The sequence below is a fragment of the Lithobates pipiens genome, unplaced genomic scaffold (genome assembly GCF_037356315.1).
Source record: "Lithobates pipiens isolate NorthernLeopardFrog02 unplaced genomic scaffold, aLitPip1_a1.2 Scaffold_30, whole genome shotgun sequence".
Classification (NCBI taxonomy): Eukaryota; Metazoa; Chordata; class Amphibia; order Anura; family Ranidae; genus Lithobates; species Lithobates pipiens.
Window position 1 is genome coordinate 76375891 of NW_027507791.1, and position 26939 is coordinate 76402829.

The window sequence follows — 26939 nt, forward strand, 5'->3', positions numbered from 1 at the left end:
ACAGGTGGGCATGGGTAGGTGGCACAGGTGGGCATGGGTAGGCACTGATAGGTGGCACAGATGGGAACTGATAGGCGGCATTGTATTATAATATATTGTACTAATGGATGCCAATCAGTGCCAATCAATAATGCATGCCAATCAGTGATGCCCATTGTGGGCACTGATTGGCATCCATTATGGGCACTGATTGGCATCCATTGTGGCACTGACTGCAATCCCTGGTGGTCTAGGGTGGCATACCTTGTCCTTGGCATCCCTAGTGGTGTCCCTGGTGGTCCAGTGTGGGCATCCTCGGGGGGGCTGTGCTGATAATCGATCAGCATAGACCCCCCCTGTCAGAGGAGCAGCCGATCGGCTCTCCTCTACTCGCGTCTGACAGACGCGAGTGAGGAAAAGCCGATCACCGGCTTTTCCTATTTACACTGTGATCAGCCGTGATTGGACACGGCTGATCATGTGGTAAAGAGTCTCCGTCGGAGACTCTTTACCGAGATCGTAGTTGCCGGGTGTCAGACTGACACCCCGCAACAGCGATCGCCGCGATGCGCGCCCCCGGGGGCGCGCAGCGGCTCATAATCCTGATCACGTCATATGACGTCCGGTCAGGATTATGAAACCACTTTGCCGCCGTCTATTTGCTATAGGGCGGGCGGCAAGTGGTTAAACAACGCTAGTACATAGAGGAATGAGGCACTCCTTATTACATCCATTCATATGAGGAAACTACTATCTTAAACCAAATCAGCCCACAGAAAATTCACGGGGACTGCCCCACATGCGTGTTTGACCAAACTAGAAATAGTTGGTCCATTTGGAGGGGTGAGTTCACATCTATGTCTTGTGAGCTCTTATCAAGCATGGTTTCGTATCCACTTTGTAGAGCACTTTACTTGGGATTTGGAACTTTTATTGCTTCAAGGTTATTGATGTTTGCACCAAATTATCTTCATGGGACTTTTTAGTGATTTTTTATTTTTTCAAAGTCGCATCAGTTTCAAATGTGATATTTATTTAACATTTTTGGCACTTAGCGCGGTATGTTTATTTTCAAATTTAGATCCGTGTCCAGCCGTTCCTGTTCATGAGAGGTCAATTATATCAACTGGCTTTTCATGAATGGACTTGTTGGTATATTTTCACGCTCTCAGCACTGCAGGCAATTGTCCCCAGTACTGATCAGTGTATAATGATGGCAGAGGGGTCTCTGCTGTCAGAATACAATAACTTAGAGGATTCCTCCATCCACCTTAAAAATTGGTTCAGTTGTATAGCATCAGCAGTTCAGAAGACGGCGAGCAGGTAGGTAGGGGCATTTTATTGCAGAAGCAACAGTTCGTGTCTCTACTACAATAAAAAATTGCCTGTTCTCTGTTGCTTACAATGGAACTTTAGTTCTGCTTTAAATTACTCACCCACCTACCTGTTATTTTCAACTTCTGTTAGCAGACCAAGTTGTCTAGCAAAAGTGGCAGTTAGAGGGTTGAGACAAACCTTTTACTGCAGACAGGGGTGCTTACAATGGTCAGCTTTTGTTCCTTTATGTAAAACCTTTAGCCCAAAAGGGAAAAAAAAAACTGCTATAACTGGTTAAAGTGGATGTAAATCCTGATATATGCCCAGTGAAGTGAACAGCCTCAGAGGATACACAGAGATGAAACAAATCCTCCTACGTAAGTCTTAAGCCTCGTACATACGGTACAAAAATCGGAAGGGGATTTTCACTTGACGAGCTGTCCGAAGTTCTTACCGTTAGTACACTCCTTTCAACAAATGTTGGATGACAAGCTGGTAAATTTTTGTCAAACGACCGCTCCACGTCAGCTTTTAGGATGGTCAGTACACAAATCCGTCACGCAAGTCAAAAGTACAAACACGGATGCTCGGAATCAATGCTCACCAAACGCGAAATTAGCAGAAGGGGCCCAAAGGGTGGCGCTCAAGAGCTGAAATTCCTCGTAGTCCATCACTACATTTGTGTTTGTGGCAAGACCATTTGTGTAACATTAGTGTGCAAGGCAAGATCCTGGCACACACCCTTTTGACAAAAATCATGTATATAATCTGTGCTAGTCAGATTCAATGCTGTATATATGATGTGTGTTGTCTCATACTGTTGGGACACACACTGTCAGATGCTAATGTCATTAACTCCAGACACCTGTCTGTTGTGTAAATGAGTCTAGTCTGGCTTGTAAGGACATTCCAAATGTTGGAGTCTGCTAACTTCTGCCCAGCACCAACAGTGGCTTCGGGCCTTCTTGAGAGAAGAGGTAGTCGGCCTTTCTCCCACAACACTGACAGGGACATGTGATTTTCTGCCAGCAGCATCTATGGAGTTACAACAAACTTCTCCAGCTGAGGATCTGGTAACTGAACAGAGGGTCCAAGACCTCTGTCCCACACTTTTAGCAATTCCAGAGACTGGGGATTTAATAGAAGTTTCTGTAGAGGAGGAACCACCTTGCAAATCTCCAGCAGAAGTGCTGGCAATCGGACAGAGGGTCCAAGACCTCTGCCGCAATTCGGGAGACCCAGGGTGAGGAGGTGGCAGTCTATCACAAGCTGCAGATAAGGATCCAAGGAGAGGATGCAGTCATCACCTCACAACTGCAGCTTGATCTGGTGTCGGTGGATGGGCTTGTGGTCTCCAATAACAGAACACCAGCAGAAGTGCTGGCAACCGGGCAGAGTGCTACCAACCTCTGCCCAGCACCGGCAACAACTGCGGAGTTCCAGGGAGCTGGGGCAGTCAGCCTCTCTCCCCAGCAGTTAGTTGGAGCAGATGATGTCGGGAAGCTCCTACGCCCGGCTGAACTGCTGGCAACGGAAGAAAGCGCTGCTGACCTCTGCCCACAACAAACAGTGGACAGATTTCCTGTAAAGGTGGATGGGACTTCAGCCTCCACCTGTATAACCCAGGGATTCTGGGCAGTTGGCCCAGATGCCCAACAGTATGACGGACTGAACCCAACCACCCTGTCTTCTCTCCTGTGGCTAAAGGGACTCCAGGGGGAAGGACCGGTCCACACCTCTTCCCAGCATCAGACATTCTCTCTTGAGAGAGGCAGAGGTTGGCTGGGTGAGGAATACTCTGTTTGGGACTTTATTTGGGGTACTATGTGGATACCAGCATTAGAGGACTGGAACCCCTGACTAACTTCGGAGTCAACCCATCTGGAGGCTCCTCCTGTGTTAGTCTCCTGCCGAAAGGGGAGATGTGTGACAGACCTAGCCGGGACACAGGCTTTTTGAGAGGACTGAATGGAGACATACAGCTGTGTCCCAGTAGAGATCATTGGGACTGCCTGGATGGGGATGCATGAAACACCTCTGTGTCCCTGTGTGTAAACATGGCCCTGTACAAGCATGCGGTATAGTACGCCCTGTGTAAATAAGGCCTAAAGGAGAAACATGTTTATTAGCTCCAGTTCAGTTCAGGTTTAATTCACTAGACGAGTCCATTTAAATCTACTAGTGCATCTATCTCTACCCTCTCCTCATACTAACAATGCTACTATTTGAGAGGGTCCCCATTGTACCTCTATCCAGAGTGGAGACACCAAAAGACAGGAGGTGTTACTGGCCAGATCACCAGGTGAAAACAAAGGGAAAAAGCCTAAAAAAAGAGAACGAATGCAGCCACCACAACTAAGAACTGATGAGCAGCAATATATTACTTTTTTGTTTTTGGGTTAAATGCTGCTTTAATAGTGGTGCATTTCTGTAGACACTGATGCAGATCAGATCATTTTTGCACTCATTAATGTTTATTATTAATCTGCTCTGCTTGATGGTCGGTGAGTTTGGTATCATTTCTCTTAATCACTTTAAGACCCCTTTCACACTGGAGGCGTTCTTCAGACTCTTTAGCTTTTAAGAATAGCGTCTGAAAAAAGGCTCCTCTGCAATCCCAGAGTGATTTAGGACACCGCTCTGAAAGCAGCCCTGCCCTTTGAAATTAATGGTGCAGCGCTGCCGAAAGCACCTAGGCAGCTGCGCGTTGCGGACACTTTTAACCCTTTATTCGGCCACTAGAGGGTTAAAATCACACAAAAAGTGCCGCAAATACAACGGTAAAGCGTTGCTAAAACTAACGACGCTTTACCGCAGACGCCCCCCCACGCTGGCAGTGTGAAAGGGCTCTAATTGGTGATGATCTGGGTTCATGCACTTGTGAAAAGGTTAATACAAGCAGATTATTGTTCACAATGCTAATGGGTTTCCTGGAACACCTAAAATATTTATCCTATAATAAAGGGGCAGAACATGCAGCACTCAAGGATTAATTGTCTCTCATACATGGAAAAGCTTCTTAGTCCTCATCTTGTAATCAGCTGTTCTTGCTGCCGCTAATGACATCTGCACAGCCGAAATCCCATAATGCACCATGACCGCTCTACGCAGTTGTGTACAGTAAATACCTGGGTGTGCATAGATGTCCAGGTATGCAGGAGCTACTCTGCTTTTAGCCTATTATAGAGGGTTTTTCAAGTATAAAGCAAGCTTTTGAATACCTCCCCATCAGTTCATTTGATTGGCTGTCTTTTTTTTCTTTTCTTTTTTTTTTTTTTATGTTAACCACTTGACCTTTGAAAGATTTACCCCCCCGCCCTTTCTTGACCAGGCCTTATTTGCTATACGGCACTGCGTTACTTTGACAATTGTGCAGTCATGCAACACTGTACCCAAATAAAATGTCGTCCTTTTTGTTTTCCCCACAAATGGCTTTCATTTTGGAGATATTTGATCACCCCTGCGGTTTTTATTTCTTTGCACTATAAACAGAAAAAGACTGACCATATTGAAAAGAAAAAAATAATATTTTTTTCCTTTTTTGAATCAAGTAATTTTATATGAATGAATGAATGAAATACTTGTATAGCGCACAATGCGAACTGAATCGCCTCTAGGCGCTGTGGCGAGCTTTGATCATCTGCTAAAAGAGGAAGGTCTTGAGTTTTTTCCTAAAAGCCAGGTGATTTTCTTCCAGGCGGATGTTGATTGGTAGAGCATTCCATAGCCAAGGCCCTTAGACAGCGAATCTCCGATCCCCTTTGGATTTATACCGGGCTTTGGGCACGAGGAGGAGGTTTTTGTTGGCTGATCGAAGACTGCGGTTTGGTGTGTAATGATTTATTTTCTCCATTAGGTATTGTGAAGCTTCTCTATGCACGCATTTGTGGGTGAGGCAAAGGGTCTTGAACGTGATCCGATTTTTTACGGTTAGCCAATGTAAGCTCCTCAGTGAAGGAGAAATGGATTCCCAGGGTTTTTTTCCTGTTATCAGCCTTGCCGCCGTGTTTTGGATCAGTTGTAATCGCGCAAGTTGATATTGTGGTAATCCTATGTAAAGCGAGTTTGCGTAGTCCAGTCGTGAATCGTGAATCAATTTAATATAATATATAATCAATTTCTGATGATGCAAATAAGCCACAGCAGAAGTGTATCGCAAAGAGAGGTTTCTGATAAAAACAAACATAGCTTTTCACAGATTACCTAAAATCGTTAATGGCAAATACACATATCTACCAAAAAACGTGTACATACGTATGGACTTGCTGGTCTTGTAGAAACCGGTTGTCTTTGCATGTTCTCAACACTTGCTGGGTATGGATCATTGTATCTTAAACACCCAATAGCTCCCTTCTGACCTTATCCGCCATCCACCTTAGTCTATTTTTTACTTTCTGCTATAAAACATATCCAATGATATCGCGAGAATGCGATATTGCAGTAGATAATCACACACTGACACTTTGCGGGAACCATTGACACTAATACAGTGATCAGTGCTAAAAAATATGCACTGTCACTGTACTAATGGCACTGGCTGGGAATGGGTTAAACTCTAGGGAGATCAAAGGGTTAACGGTGTGCCTAGCCTGTGTTTGTGTACTGTATGTGCTGCTTATACTAGAGGAAGAAATTGATTTTAGTCCCTGCTTTACAGGAACACAAAATCCATCCCTTCCCGCCTGTCAGAACAGGGATCTGCCTTGTTTACATAGGCAGAGCTGCATTCTGTGTCTCCGCCCAATGACTGGCGGGTGCTGGCTGACATTGGGTGCCCAAACCCTCCTATCCTTTACAGGCAAGGAAGCTGCTTCTGTTTGATCTGCAACTGCCATGGTGCTGCGCATGTAAACAGTTATGGCATTAGCCATTTGATGGTCTCTCAGTTTGGTTGAGGACGCAAGCAAATGTGACCGTTTGGAATCCCGGCATTCCAGGAATGTACGTATTTATTATTATTTTTATTTTTTTTAAACAGTTAATGTGTTTTTTTTTTTTTTTTTTTTCACTTTATAATTTACTGCTATTTGGGGGCTCTGGGATTCAGCAAAATGGCAGCCTCCATCAAGAAACGGTAACAATGCTGAAGGCAGTTTACAGCTCACTTATTTTGGTAGCATATTTATTAACGTGGAATGTGAAAGAACCTTATTTAAAAAATAAAATAAAAAAAAGAGTTTGCTAACTTATCTAATGCAATTGTTTTTCCCTTTGCGATTAATAAAGTATTCTGAATCTAAATCTCATAAAATTTAATTTGGTGGAGTGAAGGCTTTGGGGTCAGTATCCCGAGCCAATGAGGCCTTACTGCATAGCACCACGCTGTCAGTTTAATACTGGGATCTTTCTTATAGGAGGCGATGGTCTTATCAGTGAGCTGCTGCTGCTTCATTTGCCAATAGAAGCCTGTGCCCAGTCCTTAAAGGGGAGGTCCACCCTAAAAAATGCATAAAAAGGCTGTAAAAAAAAAAAAAAAATTTCACTTACCAAAAATGGCTGTTGCTAGGCAGATCTTCCTATTCTGCGGTGATCTTCTGTCTTCTCCTCCTTCGCGTTGTCTTCTGGTGAATGGGGCACGGTGTGTTGTGGGTCACACAGCACGCCCCATTCACAAAGCGCTGTGTGACGTGCGCAGTAGGAAATGGGCAGTGAAACCACAATTTGAATGGCAGCGATGGGACCCAAGGGACGGGTCGGCGTGGCACCGGGGCGGCCGACATCACGAGCACCCTAGAAAGGTAAGTGCTTATTAAAATTCAGCAGCTACAGTGTTTGTAGCTGCTGACTTTTTTGCTGGCCCACCCCTTTAACTGCAGTGTGGAAAAAAAGTGAGGTCAAAGACCTGGCTGTGCCGCCTAATTGGTATAACTGGATCACAAGATCAGCCTAAAAGATTTACAAATCTTTCGGCCAGTATATTGCATTATCGCATATATGGGGTTCTTCTGTGTATGTCGCTGTTTGCTTAAAGTGGTTGTAAACCCTTACAACCAACTTTGACCTACAGGTAAGCCTAGATTAAGGCTTACCTGTAGGTCCAAGAAATATCTCCTGAACCTACACGGTTTAGGAGATATTTGCCCGAAGACAGGCACCCCTGCCTACGGCGCATGCGCCGCAGACAGTGGCGTGCAGGCGCACTGAGCGCGCCGCTGTCAACGGCAAAATGCCGCGAGTGGCGGCTCCCGTGTGCATGCGTGGGAGTGACGTCATTGCGGCTTTGCCGAATGACAGCGGCGGAGCAGCGAGACCCACCGAGAAGATGGACGCTCCGGACTACAGGGGACAGCGGTGACTTCGCTGGCTCCTGTGTCAGGTAAGTGACACATAATGGACTACTATGCGATGCATAGTAGTCCATTATGCTTTACCTTTGCAGGGAATCAAAGAGGAAGTAAAACCATCAGGGTTTACTTCCTAAGTTCAGCTTTAATAAAGCATTAGCATAAATATCAGCTAATTGCAGGCTTGTGATGGATATTAGAGATGCACCGATACCATTTTTTTTTTTTTTTTTTTTTTTTTGGTACGATTACCGATACTACTTCAGCTGTCAGTAATGGTACAAAGCATTGAAAAGTCATTTACAAATGAAATAGATTTTGTTTTTTAACCACTTGCCGCCTGCCCTATAACACAAGCACGGCAGCAAAGTGGTTTCAAAATCCTGACCGGACGTCATATGACGTGATCAGGATTTGGGGGGCGCGCATCGCTGCGATCGTTGTTGCAGGGTGTCGGTCTGACACCCCGCAACTACGATCTTGGTAAAGAGACTCTTTACCACGTGATCAGCCGCGTCCAATCACGGCTGATCACAGTGTAAATGGGAAGAGCTGGTGATTGGCTTTTCCTCACTCGCGTCTGTCAGACGCGAGTAGACTGGGGGGGGGGTGGGGTCTGTGCTGATCGATTATCAGCACAGCCCCCCCGAGGATGCCCACACTGGACCACCAGGGATACCCAGCACAAGGTATGCCACCCTAGACCACCAGGGATTCCAGTCAGTGCCCACAATGGATGCCAATCAGTGCATTATTGTTTGGCACTGATTGGCATCCATTAGTACAGTATAAAACAATACAATGCCGCCTATTAGTGCCCATCCGTGCTGCCTATCAGTGCCACACATCAGTGTCCATCAATGCCACTTCATTGGTGTCACCTCATCGGTGCCCATCAGTGTTGCCTTATCAGTTCCCATCAGTGTAGCCCCATCAGTGAAGGAGAAAACTTACTTATTTACAAAGTTTTGAAACTGAAACAAAAAAAACAACTTTTTTTTTTTTTTCAAAATTTTCGTTTTTTTTGTTTGTTTAGCAAAAAATAAAAACCATAGAGGTGATCAAATACCACCAAAAGAAAGCTCTATTTGTGGGGAAAAAAATGATAAAAATTCATTTGGGTACAGTGTGGCATGGCAATTGTCATTCAAAATGCGACAGCGCCGAAAGCTGAAAATTGGTCTGGGCAGGAAGGTATTGAAGTGGTTAATTTTGTGCTTTTTTAATGTGAAATTTGTAAATATGTTAATATATATGTGTGAAAATATTCACTAACTAAGCAAACAAATGTTTTTTAATTGTTTATGAAATAAACGTGAAAAAAAAAAGCAGGAAAATTTTGTTCATCCCCCACTGACAGCTCAAAGAACAGAGCCTGAAAGTATTGGTTTCAGGTATCGGTGCATTTGCACGAGTACCGATACTCATGCAAATACTTGGTATCGGTACCGATACTAGTATCGGTGCAACCCCAATGGATATATAATCCTTTTTTTTTTTTTCTTCCATTTATTATTATTATTATTATTATTATTATTATTATTATTATTTTGTATTCATTAGGTTTTTGGCTTCTTCTAAATGTACAGAAGTTTATTAATTTATCATACTGTACAATAATCATAATGATCTTAATATTAACACAAGAACGTTTCTCCCATAAACAGGTGAAACAAATTTTATAAAGGTACAGTAGATATAATCCAGACCTACAACCTGGAGGCCATCATTGCTGATTCTTTGTGATTATACTTGTTGCCTGGCTATCTTGCTGATCCAATGTATTCAGTTCCTTGGCTCTATGATCTGAATGCCACTGTTAGTTTATCAGAACATGTTGAAATCAAAAGATCAGCATTACTGCCAGGCAACTATCATTATCAGGAGGTGGTCACAGAAATGGCGGTGTCCTGGGCTTTCCTAATATGCATTCACAAAGCAAAATGCCAGTATTAGAAGGCTTCAATAGAAGCATCTCTTCCCTGGTTGTTGTGTTTTATTTGCCTTTTTGTCTTTTATTTTCAGACCTCTATGACACACACAGACCTGTAATCACACTGTGAGAGCTGGTTACGGCTGTAAAGGTTGGTCTCTTCTTGGAGCACTATGGGGAACAGTGCATTAAAAGCTCACATAGAAACTGCACAGAAGACTGGTGTATTCCAGCTGACTGACAAGGGATTAGTTGAGGTGAGAGACTATTTCATAGGTTTTAGGTTTTCAGGCTTATTTACAGTGGTTGTAAACCTCAGACGTGAAATATGAACAAAGCATATCTCTCTACTATGTACTTGTCTCAATCCAGAGCACTAAGTGTAATTTCTGTCTGCTGCTTCCTTCCACTATCTGCATGAATCACTTCTAAAAAAAAAAAAAAAAAAAAAATTCCTGACACCAACAACAAAAAAGTGACCGGGAAAGGCATAGTGTGTGATTGACAACTGTTTCTGTGTGTTGTGTGAAGGGGGCATGTCCCTTCCCTCCAATCAGGGCCAAATGAGCTCTGCAGAGTGCAACTTAAGCTCCCCGCCCCTTGTTTTCTGATGGCTCAGAAAAGCAGTATAAATTCTGGCCTTTGAACAGATGTAGAGAAGACTGCAGATTAAAGCGGAGGTCCACCCTAAAGTGGACCTCCGCTCATCGGAACCCTCCGGCGCCACGATTGGCACCTTTCAGGGGGAGGGGGGTGCAGATACCTGTACAGTACAGGTATTCTGCACCCACTTCCGGGATAGCTCTCTGCGGAAAGGGGCGTAGATTACGCCCCTTTCCGCAAGTGCCCCCCTGCCTGCTGGGAAACACACAGATCCCAGAGGCAGCGGGGACCGTCCTTATAGCGCATGCGCAGTAGGGAATCGGGAAATGAAGCCGAAAGGCTCCATTTCCTGATTCCCATACCCAAGATGGCAGCGGCAGCACCCGACAAGACGATCTAGAGATCGGCTTCGGGTGCCGACATCGCGGGCGCGCTGGGCGGGTAAGTGTCACTATTTTAAAAGTCAGCAGCTGCAGTATTTGTAGCTGCTGGCTTTTAAAAAAAAATTAAAAAAAACGCGGAGTCCCGGCGGACTCCCGCTTTAACAAATACATTTTATTTGGGAGGATTTGTTTCATCTGTGTATCACCTGAGGATAGTCACTTCACCGGGACTATGGAAGGGTTTACAACCACTTTAAAGGGTCAGTTCACCTCTTCAGGAAAACGTGAACAAACTCTTTACACCCTCCCCATCCTCGCTGTACTTGCCAGTTCTTCTCCCTCTACTTTCTGCAGGGCTTTTGGGACAGATCAGAATGATGCTATGTGTCAACACTGACCAGTCAGAAGCTCTCTGGTCTGCCCTGGAACCCCTGCAGAAAGAAGAGGGATAAGAACTGGTACACTGGCAGCATGGGCACTGACAGCTCATCTCCACACAGAGGTAAGTATATCAGGGACTGGGGGTGGGGAGGGTGTACAGTGATCATGCACATTTTCATTTTTTTTTCTGAAAAGGTGAATTTACACTTTATTAAGACTGTCTAGAGCACAGTATCATCCGATTACAATAAGAGTATTGATGATTGGTTTGTCTTTGTTTTTTGCATTACTCATTCACTTTGCATTACTCATCATACTAATTTAAAGCGGGATTCCACCCTAAAGTGGAACCTCCGCTGATCGGATCCCGATGTGATCCCCAGCTACCTGCTGCCATAACCCCATTATTTAGCGTCAAAGTACCTAAGTACGGGTACACCGCTTTGCGTGAAATTATTAAAAACGCTGATAAACGCTCAAACGCAGCTCAACAGCGTTTAACATTTTTGATCCATTGAAGAAAAAAAGCGCTAAAAAATGCTATTGAAAAAACATTGAAAAACTCACTGCAAAGCTACTACCGTTTTTATAAAGTTATTTTAACATACAGTGTGCATGAGGCACAAGTGGAGCCCCAGGGAAAGAATTGTTTTGGAAAACCCAAAAGTGAAGTAGGTTACCTCTAATGAAGTGTATAATAGGAGTGCAGCACTGCTGGTTACTGTAGAAGTAACTGTTTCATGTTGGATATAACATACCAGGCTTTTCTTCTGGTGCTGAAACTGACAGTTTTGCTATAGTAGATTGTGGGGTTCCTGGTAGAGGGTGATGGGTGTCCCGGAAACCAAACCTCATATCGGTCTCAGCCTGAACCCCCACCAGGCCATGCCCCCAATGCATTTCACTCTGCCCGCTGGCGCTTACTTGCAGGGTTCCTGTCACTCACTCTCCCATCCTTTTTCCCTCGTCCAGTCACAAAAAACATTGTACGGCAAGGTGTTCTTTTAATGGATGAGGGGGCAGTAGATGCGCGGTAAAAAAAAATGCCCCTTGTCCATTCACAGAACACCTTTACATTCTGTGAAAAGATAGCAAGGCTTTTTGTGACTGTATGAGAGGAGGGCAAAGTAGGATTGATCAACACAATTCCTGCACTGTACTATAGCCGAAACTGTCATTTGCGGTTTCCAAAAATATATTTTTTCATTGGAGTTCCCCTTTAAATAAGCCTCCCTTGTTTTGTGTGATGTGGTATATTATATTCTAGCATGCACTCCTTCCTTTTCTTTTTCTTTCTTTATTTTTTTTCATTCGATTTTTCTTATAAAGTTCCCTGAAGATCTGCAGAGGCTGTCCGCAAACCTGCGAACTATCGACTTGTCCATTAACAAGATTGATGTTTTACCTCCATGGATGGGAAAGTTTGCTGTTCTCAAGAGTTTGTCCATGAATAATAACAGGCTGGGTAAGAGTCGCCTTACTGGTTATATATTTCATTATTAACCACTTCAGCTCCAGAAGGTTCCCCCCCCCCCCCCCCCTTCATGACCAGGCCATTTTTTGCGATGCAGCACTGACCATTGCGCGGTCATGCAACGCTGTACCCAAATAAAACTGATGTCCTGTTTTCCCACAAATAGAGCTTTCTTTTGGTGGTATTTGATCACCTGCAGAAAAATCTAATTTCTTTATTTAGGCCAATATGTATTCTGCTACATATTTTTGGTAAAATCCCAATAAGCATATATTGATTGATTTTGAGCAAAAGTTACAGCATCTACAAACTATGGGATATTTTTTTTTATTTTTTCCTAGTAATTACTTGTAGAGAGACTGTGATATTGTGGCGGAAAAATCGGACACCTAATGGTCTTTTTTTTTTTTTTTTTTGTAATTCCTTCATTGAACCATAAGTTGCATTATACATACCAAACCAAGAGTTTGTTAATACAATTGCATAGCTATGCTGCTAGCATACACTGCATCAGAGCTATATCAGTAGCTCGACAAAACAGAGCACGTACAAGAATGAGGTCCAAGTTGGGCAGATGGGAATATATCGGAGAAACCGCAGTGAAGAAAAAGAAATAAACAACATCTCCAGGGTTTTGCATACATACATACATTAGAGCTGCAACTAACGATTAATTTGTCTGTCGACTAATCTATCGATTATTTTTTCGATTAGTCAACGACTATCCGATTATTTTTTTTATTTTTTAATGAATCTAGTGTTTTTTTATTTATTTTTTGATTAGCTAATTAATCCTTTGGATAACCTTGAGAGTATTGGCTGGCAGAGTATTGGCTGGCAGAGTATTGCATTGCATTGCAGAGTATTGCATTGCATTGCAGAGTATTGCATTGGCTGGGTATGGAGGGTAGGCTGTTTCCATCCGACCTCTCCCCTCCACTGCACAGATCAGTACAGAGAGGGGAGAGAGAAACTGGCGTCATGTCATGACGCCGGTTTGTTTACAAGTGATCGCTCCATCGGAGCGATCACATTGTAAACGCCTGGGTGTAGAAAGATGACCGCCGCTTTGGAGCTAGGCCGAAGCCACAGCCTCTCCTAAGGCCGAGACCGCGGAGCGCGGCATGTGCGCTCGGCTCACGGATCGGTGACTATCCGTTGCACCCCTAGGGACGGCGGCACGGAGGGGGAGAAGAGAGGGGGCGGCAGCACGGAGGGGTAGAAGAGAGGGGGCGGCGACACGGAGGGCAGCAGTAGATACTAAGCACTGCCACCACTGTGACGCATCGACGCCCTGCACACACGTCGACGTATTTTCTTAGTTGACGTAGTCGATTACATTGACGTGTCGTGGCAGCTCTAACATACATACACACACACACGATTCCAGACTGACTGAAAGGGTATATAAAAGGAAAGAAACCGAGAGAGAAGGGAATAAAAAGGAAAAAACAAAAATTGCAGAAAAGGAACACACACACAGCATAGGGGGACCGTGCTTAGGCCCAGAGCAGAAGGGAAAAGGACATTAAAGAATTAAAAAAGCAGATTCTCTCACCCAGGACCTTGGCCTTGGTGAAGTCGGCCAGAAGACGCCTATGGCTTAAAACCTGGTCAGGCGACGCTGCCTCTAAATTGCACCTATGTGGTCTTTCCTTAACAGGCGATCATCTTTTTGGCCCAGGTCTGCAAGAGGCAATGGAGCACACGGCCGCTAGGAAAAGGCCTTTCCTGAGAATAAGAAAGTCGAAAACCAGAAAAAAATGTTGTGGCCAAAGTAGGCAGCAGGGTCCAAAGGAAAAGGACAATAGGCCCAAAAAACACCGGACAGGGCACAAAGGCAGAGGTGGGGGTGGGGTGGGCTCTCGTTTAACCCTCCTCAACAACCCGCAGTGACTTGTGTCTCCCAGTGGGAGGAAGATCGAGGGCTTTCCTCCTGCAGTGGGCAGCAGTCACCTCAATTCCATTTATTCTGGACCTGGGTACAGGCTGTAATTCTCTTCCCAGCCACCAGAGAGGTTATTATTATTCACCTTCCCTCTCCAAGATCGTGAAAAAGCGACTGCCCTGGGTCTCCAGATTGGAGACTTGATAGATCAAAAGTTCCTGATCCTGATTCCCGGTCAGATCAAGGCAAGGGCTTTTATTCACATATTTTTGTCATCAGAAAGCCGTCCAGAAAATATCACCTTATCCTGAACCTCCAGTCTTTAAACTCCTTGATCAGGTACAAGCATTTTCGTATCGAATCTGTGTTTTCAATCAAAAATCTGCTTTACCTGAACTGCTTCATGGCCACTTTGGATTTGAGGGATGCCTATTTGCACATACCTATACATCCAGCTTTCCAAAGGTTCTTGAAACTGGCCCTCAAGATGGGGGCAGAGATCCGGTACTTTCAATTTCAAGCCCTCCCCTTCGGGCTCTCCTCAGCCCCACCCATGTTAACAAAGGTGTTGGGAGAGGCACTGGCTCCATTAAGATTGAAAGCAATAACTATTATTCCTTACAAGGATGGCCACCTAGTGGTGGCAGAGTCATACCAAAAAGACCTCCAGACCGTTCAGGACTTCCTACAGTCACTAGGTTTATAAACAAAGACAGAGGATGACATATCTGGGATAAAAATTTTGCTCAGTAAACCAGCATGTTTTCCTCGCAGGAAAGTCTCAAAAATGATTCAGGCAATGTCAGTCTTACAGACCAATCAGTCAGTCTCACTGAGAGAAATCTCAAGAGCAGTAGGTCTGATGCCTTCTTGCTTTCCTGCAGTTCCATGGTCAAGATTGCATCAATGCCCGCTTCAACTGTTTCTGCTAAGGAACTGGGATGGAGACACAAGTTCCCTAGAATTGAGGGTTCGGTTACCCTCCAGGGTAAAAAGAAGCTTGTGGTGATGGTCGCACCTTCACCTGACAGGAGGTTTGCAATGGTCCATTCCGGTATCCCAGAGGATCACAATAGACGCAAGTTCCTGGGGGTGGGGAGCCCACCTCAGCAACACAATGGCATAGGGAAGATTGTCTCCCAAGGAAGCAAGAGCTTCTTTGAATCAGAGAGAGAGATCTTCTAGTGGTCCAGAGAGCCTTGGAAACATTTCAGACGGAAATCAGAGGTCACAATCTCTGACAATATCGCTACTGTTGCATACCTCAACAAACGAGGTGCAAAAAGTCAGATGCTTGAATTTATAGCCCGGGGAACCTTATCATGGGCAGAAAGAAATTCTGGCCTTCGATCACAGCAGTGCACCTGAACTAATCTTGCAGATTATGTACCAATTAGTCTAAGTCAGAGCAATTGCAAAATGGAGAAATTATTTTCCCTGAACCCAGCAGACCAATCATTGGGGATCGATGCTCTAGCAAATCCATGGCCATTCAGCCTCTGTTACACCTTCCCGCCGACCAGGCTAATTCCGGAGGCACCTTGGAAGTTTCTTCTAGAGGAGGCAAGCCTCATATTAATAGAACCTTTTTGGCCCAAGAGGCCATGGTTTTCCCTGTTGCAGACTCTGGCCTCAGACTCTCTGTGTCGCACCCACAGGTGACTTCCTTAACCACTTCAGTACAGGGCATTTTCACCCCCTTCCTGCCCAGGCCAATTTTCAACGATGTCACATTTTGAATGACAATTGCGCGGGCATGCAATGTTGTACCCAAATTAAATTTAGATTTTTTTTTTTTTTCCCCTGCAAATAGCGCTTTCATTTGGTGGCATTTGATCACCTCTGCGTTTTTTTTTTTAATTTTTTATTTTTTTATTTTTTGCCGCTATAAACAAAGCGCGACAATTTTGAAAAAAAAAAAACGCTTCTAAGGGCACACCAGTTAAACGAATGTTGATTGGCTGCTGCAGCGCTTTTTAAAATGCGCCATTACGTTGCCGAACACCAGACCCGAACATACAGTCAATTGTTCGGGACCCAAAAATCCGGTACAAACCCGACCTTTACAGTTCAGGTTCGCTCAACCCTAGTTTTGAGATCATTCACAGGCTGCCCCCTTGTAGTTCTGGGCTGATCTCTTACTTTTCTCATGATCATCCTTACCCCATGAGGCAAAATCTTGCATGGATCTCCAGACCAAGGGCAAATGATGGTTATTTTGTATTTCTTCCATTTAAAATAATCGCTCAAACAGTTGTTGCCTCCCTCACTAAGCTTCTTGCTGATGGTCTTGTAGCCCATCACAGCCTTGTGCAGGTCTACAAACTTGTCCCTGATGTCCTTTGACAGCTCTTTTGTCTTGCCCATGATAGTGAGGTTTGAATGGGGGAAAAAAAAAAAGATTCTGTGGACATGTCTTTTATACACACATAACAAGTTGTCGCTAGGAGCACCTTCTTAAATTGACAAGACTTCTCTGTGTACCACATACTGTAGCCAGTCTGGGAGACAGAATTATTGTTGGTTGGTAGGGAATCAAATATTTTACTCACTGAACTGCAACTAAATTTTTAACATTTTGTATCATTTTTGTTTTTTCTGGATTTTTGGTTAATATTTTGCCTCTATCATTTTAAAATACACCTATGATAGACCCTTCAATTCTTTGTAAGTGGGCAAACTTACAAAATCTGGAAGGGATCAAATAATTTTCCCAACTGTAGATTATACTAAATCTTTGTAAAAACTTGTTTTCTCAGGCAAGCTCCCAGATGAACTTTGTAGATTGAAAAAACTGGAGACTTTGCATCTGAGTGCTAACCAGATCAGCCGCCTCCCAGCAGACTTTGGTCAGCTCTCTGCCTTGAAGACCCTCAATCTCTCTGGCAACCAACTTCGCGCTATGCCATCCCAGCTCTGCAGCCTGCGGCATCTGGATGTGGTGGACCTATCCAAAAATAAAATTCAGTCAATTCCTGATGAGGTGGCTGGAGTGCAAGCTATAGAGATAAACTTGAACCAGAACCAGGTCTGTAATGCTAGGAACTGTGACACTGGCTCATGCTAATTTTATTTTTTTGAAAATATATACATTTTAATAATAGTTTTTATTAGAGAAAACTTGAAACCGGGCTCTACAGTGGTCCCTAGTGAAGAAAAATAACACCTTTTAAAATGTATTATTATTTTGTGTATTCAGCGCTCATAGTTTACCCAACACTTTATTGTACATTCACATCAGTCTCTGTCCTCAAGGAGCTTACAATCTAAAGTGTGTGTGTGTATGTATGTATGTATATGTGTGTGTGTGTGTGTGTGTGTGTGTGTGTGTATATGTAGATAGGAAGAAAAAAAAAAGTTCTCTTTCTTTTGAGGGCTGTGGCTTCAGCAGAGTAGAGAGAATTTTTTGCAGATAAAGTATCAGGAAATGCTTTTGTCAAGATCACAATGGGAAGAAATTGCCATAACGATTCTTGACGTTTAATCGTGCAAAGTATAGTAACTGTGATAACTTTATATTCTTTTCACATAGATATCCCTGATCTCAGCTCAAGTTTCTCGGTGTCCACGTCTCAAGGTTTTGCGTCTAGAAGAGAACTGTTTGGAGCTCAGTATGTTACCCCATTGCATACTCAGTGATTCCCAGATCTCCCTGTTGGCTGTGGAGGGAAACCTTTTTGAAATAAAAATGCTGAGGGACCTGGAAGGCTATGACAAGGTCAGTGAGTATATGCAAGCATGGAGGAAATGTACAACGTGTAGAAAGCAAACAGGTGCTAGTATTCAATAGTTTGAGTAAGCGAAATCTGAGTTATACTGCGACAACATGGCTCGCCTGAGCGAATCGCCGTGGGTATATTGGTACCAGCTCGCTGAGGGCACACGGAGAACCAGGCACTGTGTGTGTAAGCACACAGTTTCTGGTTCTCTGAGGGAAAAACTGACAGATCCTCTGTTCATACAGAGTATGAACAAACTATCTGTTAGTTCTTCAGTTAGCACACTTCTAAGATACACATTAACCCCTTCACTGCCAGTGACATTTTTTTACAGTAATCAATGCATTTTTAATTGCACTGATTAATGCCAATGGTCCCAAAAATGTGTCAAAATTGTCCAACTTGTCCGCCATAATGTCGCATTTTTTTTTTTAGAGGACCTCTCTAAATGGTGGCCGCCAGAGGGGTCCCTCAGTACACCCACAATTGATGCATTATTTAATTTACTTTTTAAAATGTCTGACTGTGGGGGGATTGAATGCTTAGCAGATTGGGAAGAAATATCTAAAAAGGATGTCAAACCACCCCCTATAAAATGTGTACAGAAAAAGCTGCCTTAAATTTAGATGAAGAAGAGGAATTACCTAATGCTTGGGCTTCCCCTTATGATTTCATAAGAAGAGAATTAGCACTCTGGAGGCGTCTGGAGGAGCATCTGCTCCTATGTCTGAAGCCGCCGCTAGGGCAGAATAAGGGGGAGCCACAGGAGGAGAACTCCAGACACTAAGATTACACCTCGACACCAGCAAGCTACTCATAAAATAGCTCAGGAGGGAAGGAACAAAGCCCTAGATATTACCCAAGGTACGACTGAACGTCGGTATAGCTTGGGATCATTATCAGATAGTGAGGGTATGATAACATATGACCAAGATGGACAAGCTTGGCAATATACCCCATCAAGGCCAGGTGCTTTAGCAAAATTCACAAAGGTAGACCGATTACATACCCCCATAAGTCAGAAGTATTCACCAATATTAACAAGACAACAGGCAGTAAAAACACAAAGAGCTTTAGGGTCACAGCATACCCCGGAAAGTGTGCAAGATAGGAGGGAATACTTTAACCACTTGCCGACCGCCGCACGACGATATACGTCGACAGAATGGCACGGGCAGGCATATGGGCGTATATATACGTCCCTGCCTTCCCGCGGATGGGGGGCCCGATCGGGCCCCCCCCCCGGTGCCTGCCGCGGTCGGTATTCGTTCGGGAGCGATCCGGGATGAGGGGGCGGCCATTCATTCATGGCCACCCCCTCGCGATCGCTCCCAACGAATAGAAATGCTCCGTGACATCACTTCCTCTCCTGTAATGTAAACACAGGAGAGGAAGTGATGTAATCTCTCCTCCGTGTCGGTATTTTTCGTTCCAACACCGAGGAGAGGGGATCGGTGAGTTGCACCAACACGACACTACACAGTAGAACATGCCAGGCACACTCACACCCCCCCGATCACCCCCCCAATTACCCCTGCCCCCCAGTCACAGTGACACCAATGTCATTTTTTTTTTTTTTTTTTTTTTTGCATTGGTGTCATTTGTGACTGTAATAACTGTTAGGGCAGTTAGGGTTAGCCCCCTTTAGTTCTAATGTACCCCCCTAACCCCCCCAATAAAGGTTTAACCCCGTGATCCCCCCCTGTCGCCAGTGTCACTAAGGCTGGGTTCACATTGCAGCGGTTTATGAGAACGAATGTGATTCAATACACAGTGGGAGGAAGCTTCTCATTCGCCAGGAGCGATCGAGAGGGGATGGCCAGAAACCAACGGCCATCCCCTCATCCCGGATCGCTCCTGAAGCGAACCGGACCGCCGAATCCAGCGGGAGGGAGTCCGATCGGACCCCCACCCGCTGGAAGGCAAGCACGTACATGCCATTGTGATGACGTACAATGGCATACGGCGGTCGTTAAAGCGACACAGTGCTGAATCGCAAAAAGTCCTCTGGTTTTTGGCCAGCCAAATGGTCCGGGGCTTAGACCAATAACTTCAGCAACATCTTCATCTTCCCATAAGATTATCCATGCATTTACCACATTTTATTCATGTTATTTACCTGTAAATGCCTTGTTTGTACAGACATCCAAAAGTCCTGCTGAGCACAACCATTTTGGGTGTGATGTTAGCAACCACAGAGCTGTTAGTGACACTCTATAATATAGAATTTTTAAACAAAAAAAAAAAAAATTCTACAACCAGTTGAAGCTGACATCTTATGTGTTCCCACATGGAAGTTAAATATAAATACCTGATGATGCCACAATGCATATTGCTTAAACACATTCTGACATGTTTTCATTTGTACTACAGAAGCATATAGCGTCTTCTGGAGCAGCCATATCGGTGCACCTCTCTGTTTAAATAGGGTGCAGCGCTCTACCGCACCTGCGCAAAGGAGGACGCCATTTTTAACTAAGGGAATGCCAGCCCCATCTATTCTACTGCCCATCATCTCCGCATTACGTGCGAGAGGCAGTAAAAGCCATAATAGCTGCAGGAATGGGTATGTATTAATCCCGCTAGTGTGTAAGCAATAGTCTAATTGAATGGAATGATCTAATTAAATAAGATCATACGGAGAGCACTGCACCCCACTTAAGACAGTGTCACACCAGAAAATATTCCTAATCTACTATATTCATATGCAATAAATACATACTCATATTGGCATCATAAAATCAGAAAACATATGCATGAAATAAGATAAAACTTAGAAAATGATAAAAAATATATCATAAAAATAAAAATAAATAAAAAAAATACAAAGAGAAACGATTGTGGTTGTAAATGTAAATAGGGACTCTCCAACTATTGGAAATAGTTGGAAACCAGGAACATGTGGCAATAAAACAGGATTTAGACAGTTTGTTTAAACATTGTCTTGAGAAACAATTAAGGGTATGGTAGGACGTAGCCATATTGGAGATGTACATCTCAGAAAAAATAACCCCAAGGAGACTGAGGAGGGATGTCTCTCCAAATGATGCTATAAATGCTAAAAATGTAATGGAGGAATGGTATAAGTTTTTTTAATTGGAGTGAAACAGAGCTACTACAAAAAATAGTTGTAAGGCGGCAACATAAATTAAAAATATATAGAAACTGAGGTTTTAAAGCTTAGAGACCAACTAACACCATTCAACGCCATAAGGAAGTACAATAGAAAAAACTAATTTAAAAAAGAGATGTGCTGGACTTTAAGAACCAGCAGGTATACAAATGGCAAACAGATGTTAATTGCAACGTGGAAGAGAATGAGATATCCATGGTGGAAGACTCTAGGGAAAATTTGGTTAACAGAGAAGACCAACAGTGGCATTATCCCACACCAACACAGAATAGGACATCAAGACCAGAGGAACCCTTCACACCATCACGTGGAAAAGCCGATAGAAGTCTAGAAAGAAATCGGAGAGAATCTGAACAGAATACATTTAAGGGTTATCAAAACCATACCCCCTATACACCTAACATTCCCAGGCATCGAAATAGGTACTCCCCTTTGAGTATCCCAATGACACCCCGTTTAGGGACCAAGGTTATGGAAGAGATTTTTTTCACAGAGGACAAGGGCACATACCACCGGGCCCGAGATCAGGGGATACCCGATATGGCCCATGGCTGGGGGGGGGGCTTGGTGGAGACCTTTCCGTTACCCAGTAAGAAACCAATATCAAGGACAGTTCAGAAGAAATGGGGGATGGAATGTGAGGTGGACCAGACAGGAGAATATAAGGAGGAATCACACAGAACGGGAGAACCAATGGGACCAGAGGAGAGAACAGACATACAGAAAACGGACCAGAGGCAAGAGAGGAGGCATCAAGAAAAAGAAGAGTGTACTAGGGGAGGGAATATACAATCTGAGTCAAGTAATCTTCAGTGATGAAGAACTTAAAGTGTTGGATCTAGGCCTGAAATTTGCTCCTGATAAGGATTTGGATAAATTTGAAGCATACATTGATCTACACAAGTTTGCAAGGAAACTTAATATTAAGAATTTTTTTGCGTTAAAGGGCCAAAACAAAAAGGAAGGGAATAGTACACCCTACAAACATTCCCTGCTGAGAAACAGCTCAATTTTTAACCCTAAAGTGCAACACGACGAGAGAGTAAAAGTTTTTAAAAAAATGGTAGAAAGAGATTTGAGAGGATTGGAAATCAAAAGGGAAAGGTATATGGAATACTATTAAGCAATTAAAGAAAAAGGGTATTGTCATCAGACCCGCAGATAAGGGAGGTGGTTTGGTCATATTAAAGAAACAGGATTATGAAAGAGATGGAAAAACTCCTAAATATACCAAATACATATAAGAAACTGAAGAGAAATCCCAAGGGTGAATATGAAAAGGCGCTTAAAGAGTATGTAAAGAAGGGAAAGGATATAGGTATTCTAAGTAAGAAGGAAGCAAGATACCGGACACCCAATGTAGCAAAAACTCTGGTGATATATTACGTTCCCAAGATCCACAAAGACCAAACCCACCCACCAGGGAGACCGATTATTAGCGGCATAGACTCCCTTTTTTCCAGACTGGGGGCCTATGTCGATTGGATATTTACAACCTATGGTCACGGAGGGAAAGTCATATCTAAGAGACAGCAAACAACTTATTGGAGAGTTGAAAAACTTCAAAATAGAGGAAAATTACATTCTGGTAACAATTGACATGAATTCATTGTATACAAACATTAAACAGGAAGATGGTTTAAGTAGCGTGGAATGGGCATTACAAAAACAATCAGATTTAAGACTGGAACAAATTAAATACATCATGGAAGGCTTAAATGACTTTGGCAATGAGCCACAACTACTTTTGGTAACAAGGCACCTTTTATGTACAAACAAAAGGCGTAGCGATGGGGGCTAAGTGTGTGGCAAATCTGTTTGTAAATAGGTGGGAAGAAGGACAGATATATGGAGTGCCTAGGGAAAACCTTAAATTACACCGGAGGTATATAGATGACATTGTCATGGTGTGGGGGGGGGGGGGGCACACTGGAAGAACTACAGAATTTTTTTGACGAAATTAACCAAAATATTTATGACATTAAGTTCACGGGAAACTGGAATAGTCAAAGTATAAATTACTTAGATCTACAAATCTATAAACAGGATTTCTGGGCACACGTACTTTTAAGGCCACATACCGTAATGGGTACATCCCAACCACTAGCTGTCACCATCCGCAGTGGATTGGGAATATACCCAAAGGCCAACTTATGAGATTGTACAGAAACGGTAGCAATAGTGTTGACTTTGAACAGCAGGCCGAAGTAATCATAGACAGGTTTAAAATAAAAGGATATAAAGTGAGAACTCCGCAATCTCAAAGAAAAGGTAACACTAATGGAAAAAAAAACGCATTGATCGAAGGAACAGCTGGGAAGAAATCGAAGAAACAGAAAAATCTGGAAATTGCCTTTCTCACAGGATACAATAGACAATATAGGGATGTGGAACACATTTTAAAAAGACACTGGCCTATTCTGCAATCGGATAATGTGCTCAATACTGTACCACCAAATAAGCCCTCGTTCATCTACAGAAGGGCACCTACCCTGAGAAATTAATGAAGAACACCATTGATCCACCAAAACAGATTAGAATATTTGAAAACCTAAAGGGGTTTTTCAAGTGCGGTAAATGCCTTCCATGCAAAACCAGTAAAAAAACGAACAAAAAGAAAACTCAAACACCAATGGGAAAGAGTATAAAATAAATTAATCACCTGTAACGGCATGCACGTTACTTATGTCATCGAATGCCCGTGCCACAAATAATATGTGGGTAGAACCACACGGGAATTACACATCAGAATAAGAGAACACATCACCAATATAAAAATCGGATTTCATAAACATAGCGTCCCTAGACATTTCAGGGACTTTCACAACCGAGACCCAAGACAGATGGTCTTCTATGGAATAGATAAAATAAGAGGTCACTGGAGAGGGGAAGACAAACCGATTAAAGTATCACAGAATGAGACAAAATAGATTTTTTTTTAATTTAGATACCGTCCAGCTAGCAGGAATGAACATTGACCTGGACCTCAATTGTTTGACTAATTTTTGATTAATCCAATAAAAAACTTGGACAGTTGAGCAACTTTTGGGTTAACATATTTTATATAAAATTTTGCCTGGATGGGTCGGATGTTATGTATTCCATTAACACTTCTCTGGTGATGAGGAACGCGTAATATTGGACTACCGTACGGGACATAAAACACACTAGTACTAGTTTTTTATTTTTTTATTATCAGGTGTTAAAGTACTTAAGTTATGTATTTATTATGTATGTAAGTTCGGAATTTGTTTAAATATGTGCAATGTTCTACAATAACTTGAAATAAAATTAGAATTAATAAAAACACACTGTGATAAGATTTCCTTTCCTCAAGCGGTTATATGTATTATGAGGACACCATTACATTTTTAAGTTTTACTTTGCACTTTTATTCTTTCTTTTTTGCTTTTAGATATTTTGTTCTCAAAAGGGCCTAGTAGAGATACAGTTTTGTAAGGGATTGTTTTCCTATATTCACCCTTTTATTTATTTTTTATTTTTTTTTTTTTCCATTCCATTTTTTCAATTTTCTCTTTTTTCCATTTTCTGTTGCACATCATCCCCCCTAATATAATTATATATAAAATTCTTAGATTTTTTTATTTTTTGTTTAGTTCGAATGTTATACATTGGGAAAACAACCATCCCCTAGCTCATGAGGATGAGGGCTGAACATAAACATCCTTGGGACCAATAACAATATTAGCTACATTAATTACATCATAAGTGTTTATTTAAATTACACTTCAAACCTACCTCCTCTAATGGCAATTTTCCATTCATATGGGTCCCCTTATGATCCCCTATTTTCAAACCCCTATTTCCAATAGTTGGGGAGTCCCTATTTACATAACCACAATAGTTTCTCTTTGTATTTTGTTTGTTTATTTTTATGATTTTTTTTTTTTTTTTTTTTTTATCATTTTCTATTTTTTACTTTAATTTTTATCTTATTTCATGCATATGTTTTCTGATTTTATGATGCCAAAATGAGTATGTATTTATTGCATATGAATATAGTAGGTTAGGAATGTTTTCTGGTGTGACAAGTGGGGTGCAGTGCTCTCCATATGATCTTATTTAATTCGATCATTCCATTCAATTAGACTATTGCTTACACGCTAGCGGGATTAATACATACCCATTCCTGCAGATAATATGGCATTTACTGCCTCTCGCGCGTAATGCGGAGATGATGGCCAGTAGAATAGATGGGGCTGGCATTCCCTTAGTTAAAAATTGCGTCCTCCTTCGCGCAGGCGCGGTAGAGCGCTGCACCCTATTTAAACAGAGAGGTGCACCAATATGGCTGCTCCAGAAGATGTCGTGCTGAGGAAATGCATAGGGTGTGGCCATAGGATGCACTCTCTCCTCCTCAGATTGCAACGGCGGACGGCTGCTGTACTGTATAAGCGTTTTTACATAGCGACACATGCGAGTAGATTTTCATATAATAAACTTGGTTTTAAAGTGATTTACACTATGGATGCCCTTCTCTTTTATCAACATCTATACGAGGCACCCCTAACAGACCAATTAAGGACCCCCCAGAGTGACACCAGGCAGCGACATAGGGGCTCACACTGTGGCAGCGAGTTTACCCCTGCATGGGGCAGGTGATCTGGTGAGGTCAATAACAGCACTTTTTTGGACACGCACTGGGGAACTTTCTTTAAGTGGCAACACCCTTCTCTTTGCACCAAGTCACCAATAAGAACTTTCTGGATTGGCTGTTTGATCCTCAGTTGGACTATTTATATTAATCGCTATTTTTGATAAAATAATTTATTTATAATTTATTGCATGTAAAAGTGATTAGTTTAACCAATATGGCATGTGCACTTTGAGCACATATACACGTTGAGCACGTATAGATGTCAATTAATTGGTGTACACATATATTTTGTAATATATATAATTTTTTTTTTTCAAAAGTTTTTCTCACTATTACTCTATTAACACGTCACGTACATATTTGGCACCTGCTGAATTTAGCAGCTCTTACATAGGGTTGAATTTTACATAGTTTGTATCACTTTATGGAGGTTTTTTTTTATTTTTATTTTTTTTGTTTCACTCTAATTATAGGTACCTTTTAAGGTATAGCCAAATCTACTCCCCCCCCCCCCCCTCTACTTTCATAAGCGTTACACCCCCCCCATTCTGGGAGGAGGTATTGAGTAGAGGCAGCTCATACCCATTCTCCTTTTCTCCTGGTTTAACCCATAGGGCATTCTCACTTTTTTTTTTTTCGCTTTACTATTAATGTCCATAAAAATTGGGTTCCTGGTTCCCCTCAGATTTACAGCGAGTACACTTGTATTGCAGAGTGGATTTGCCTTTAATAAACAACAAAATACCTAATAATTTGGGGTGTACACAACAGAGTGCTAGCGTGCAATTTGCCTAATGGGGACACTAGTTAGATTGACCTGTGGTGTCCCCAAGGAAAGACATTTTTAGGTTTTTACCATAGCCTGGTTTGGTTATGTGACAGGAAGTGAAGCCAATTTTCAGAAAAGGGACACAAAGCCCAACCTAAAAAAAGACAAGCAAGGGTTCTAACACCCACTTGGTTTCCCCTCAAATGCCCATAATTAGAATAGGATTGTCTTGAGCTCCATTTTAGCTCAGTGCTCTAAATCAGTGGTTCTCAACTATGTCCTCGAGTACCCCCAACAGGCCATGTTTGCAGGTTTTCCTTCATCTTGCCCAGGTGCTCTAAATCTGAGTCAATGGCTTGGTATTTTAGCCTGCTATTTTAGCTAAGATAGAATTCCCAAAATATGTCCTGTCAGGGGTACCTAATGACTGAGGCTGAGAACCACTGTGCTGTTGCATG

At 42.8% G+C, this 26939-nt stretch overlaps 1 protein-coding gene across 1 annotated transcript in view; it reads left to right on the top strand.

The window, feature by feature from the left end:
* The window catches only part of LRRC57 (leucine rich repeat containing 57), a 36307-nt gene that overhangs the window by 3693 nt on the left and 5675 nt on the right, over window positions 1-26939 (top strand). The window contains exons 2-5 of the mRNA XM_077464475.1: window positions 9606-9770; window positions 12210-12345; window positions 17002-17270; window positions 17775-17960. Coding sequence (XP_077320601.1) covers window positions 9687-9770; window positions 12210-12345; window positions 17002-17270; window positions 17775-17960 — 675 coding nt within the window. The 5' untranslated portion in view covers window positions 9606-9686. The remainder of the gene's footprint in view (window positions 1-9605; window positions 9771-12209; window positions 12346-17001; window positions 17271-17774; window positions 17961-26939) is intronic.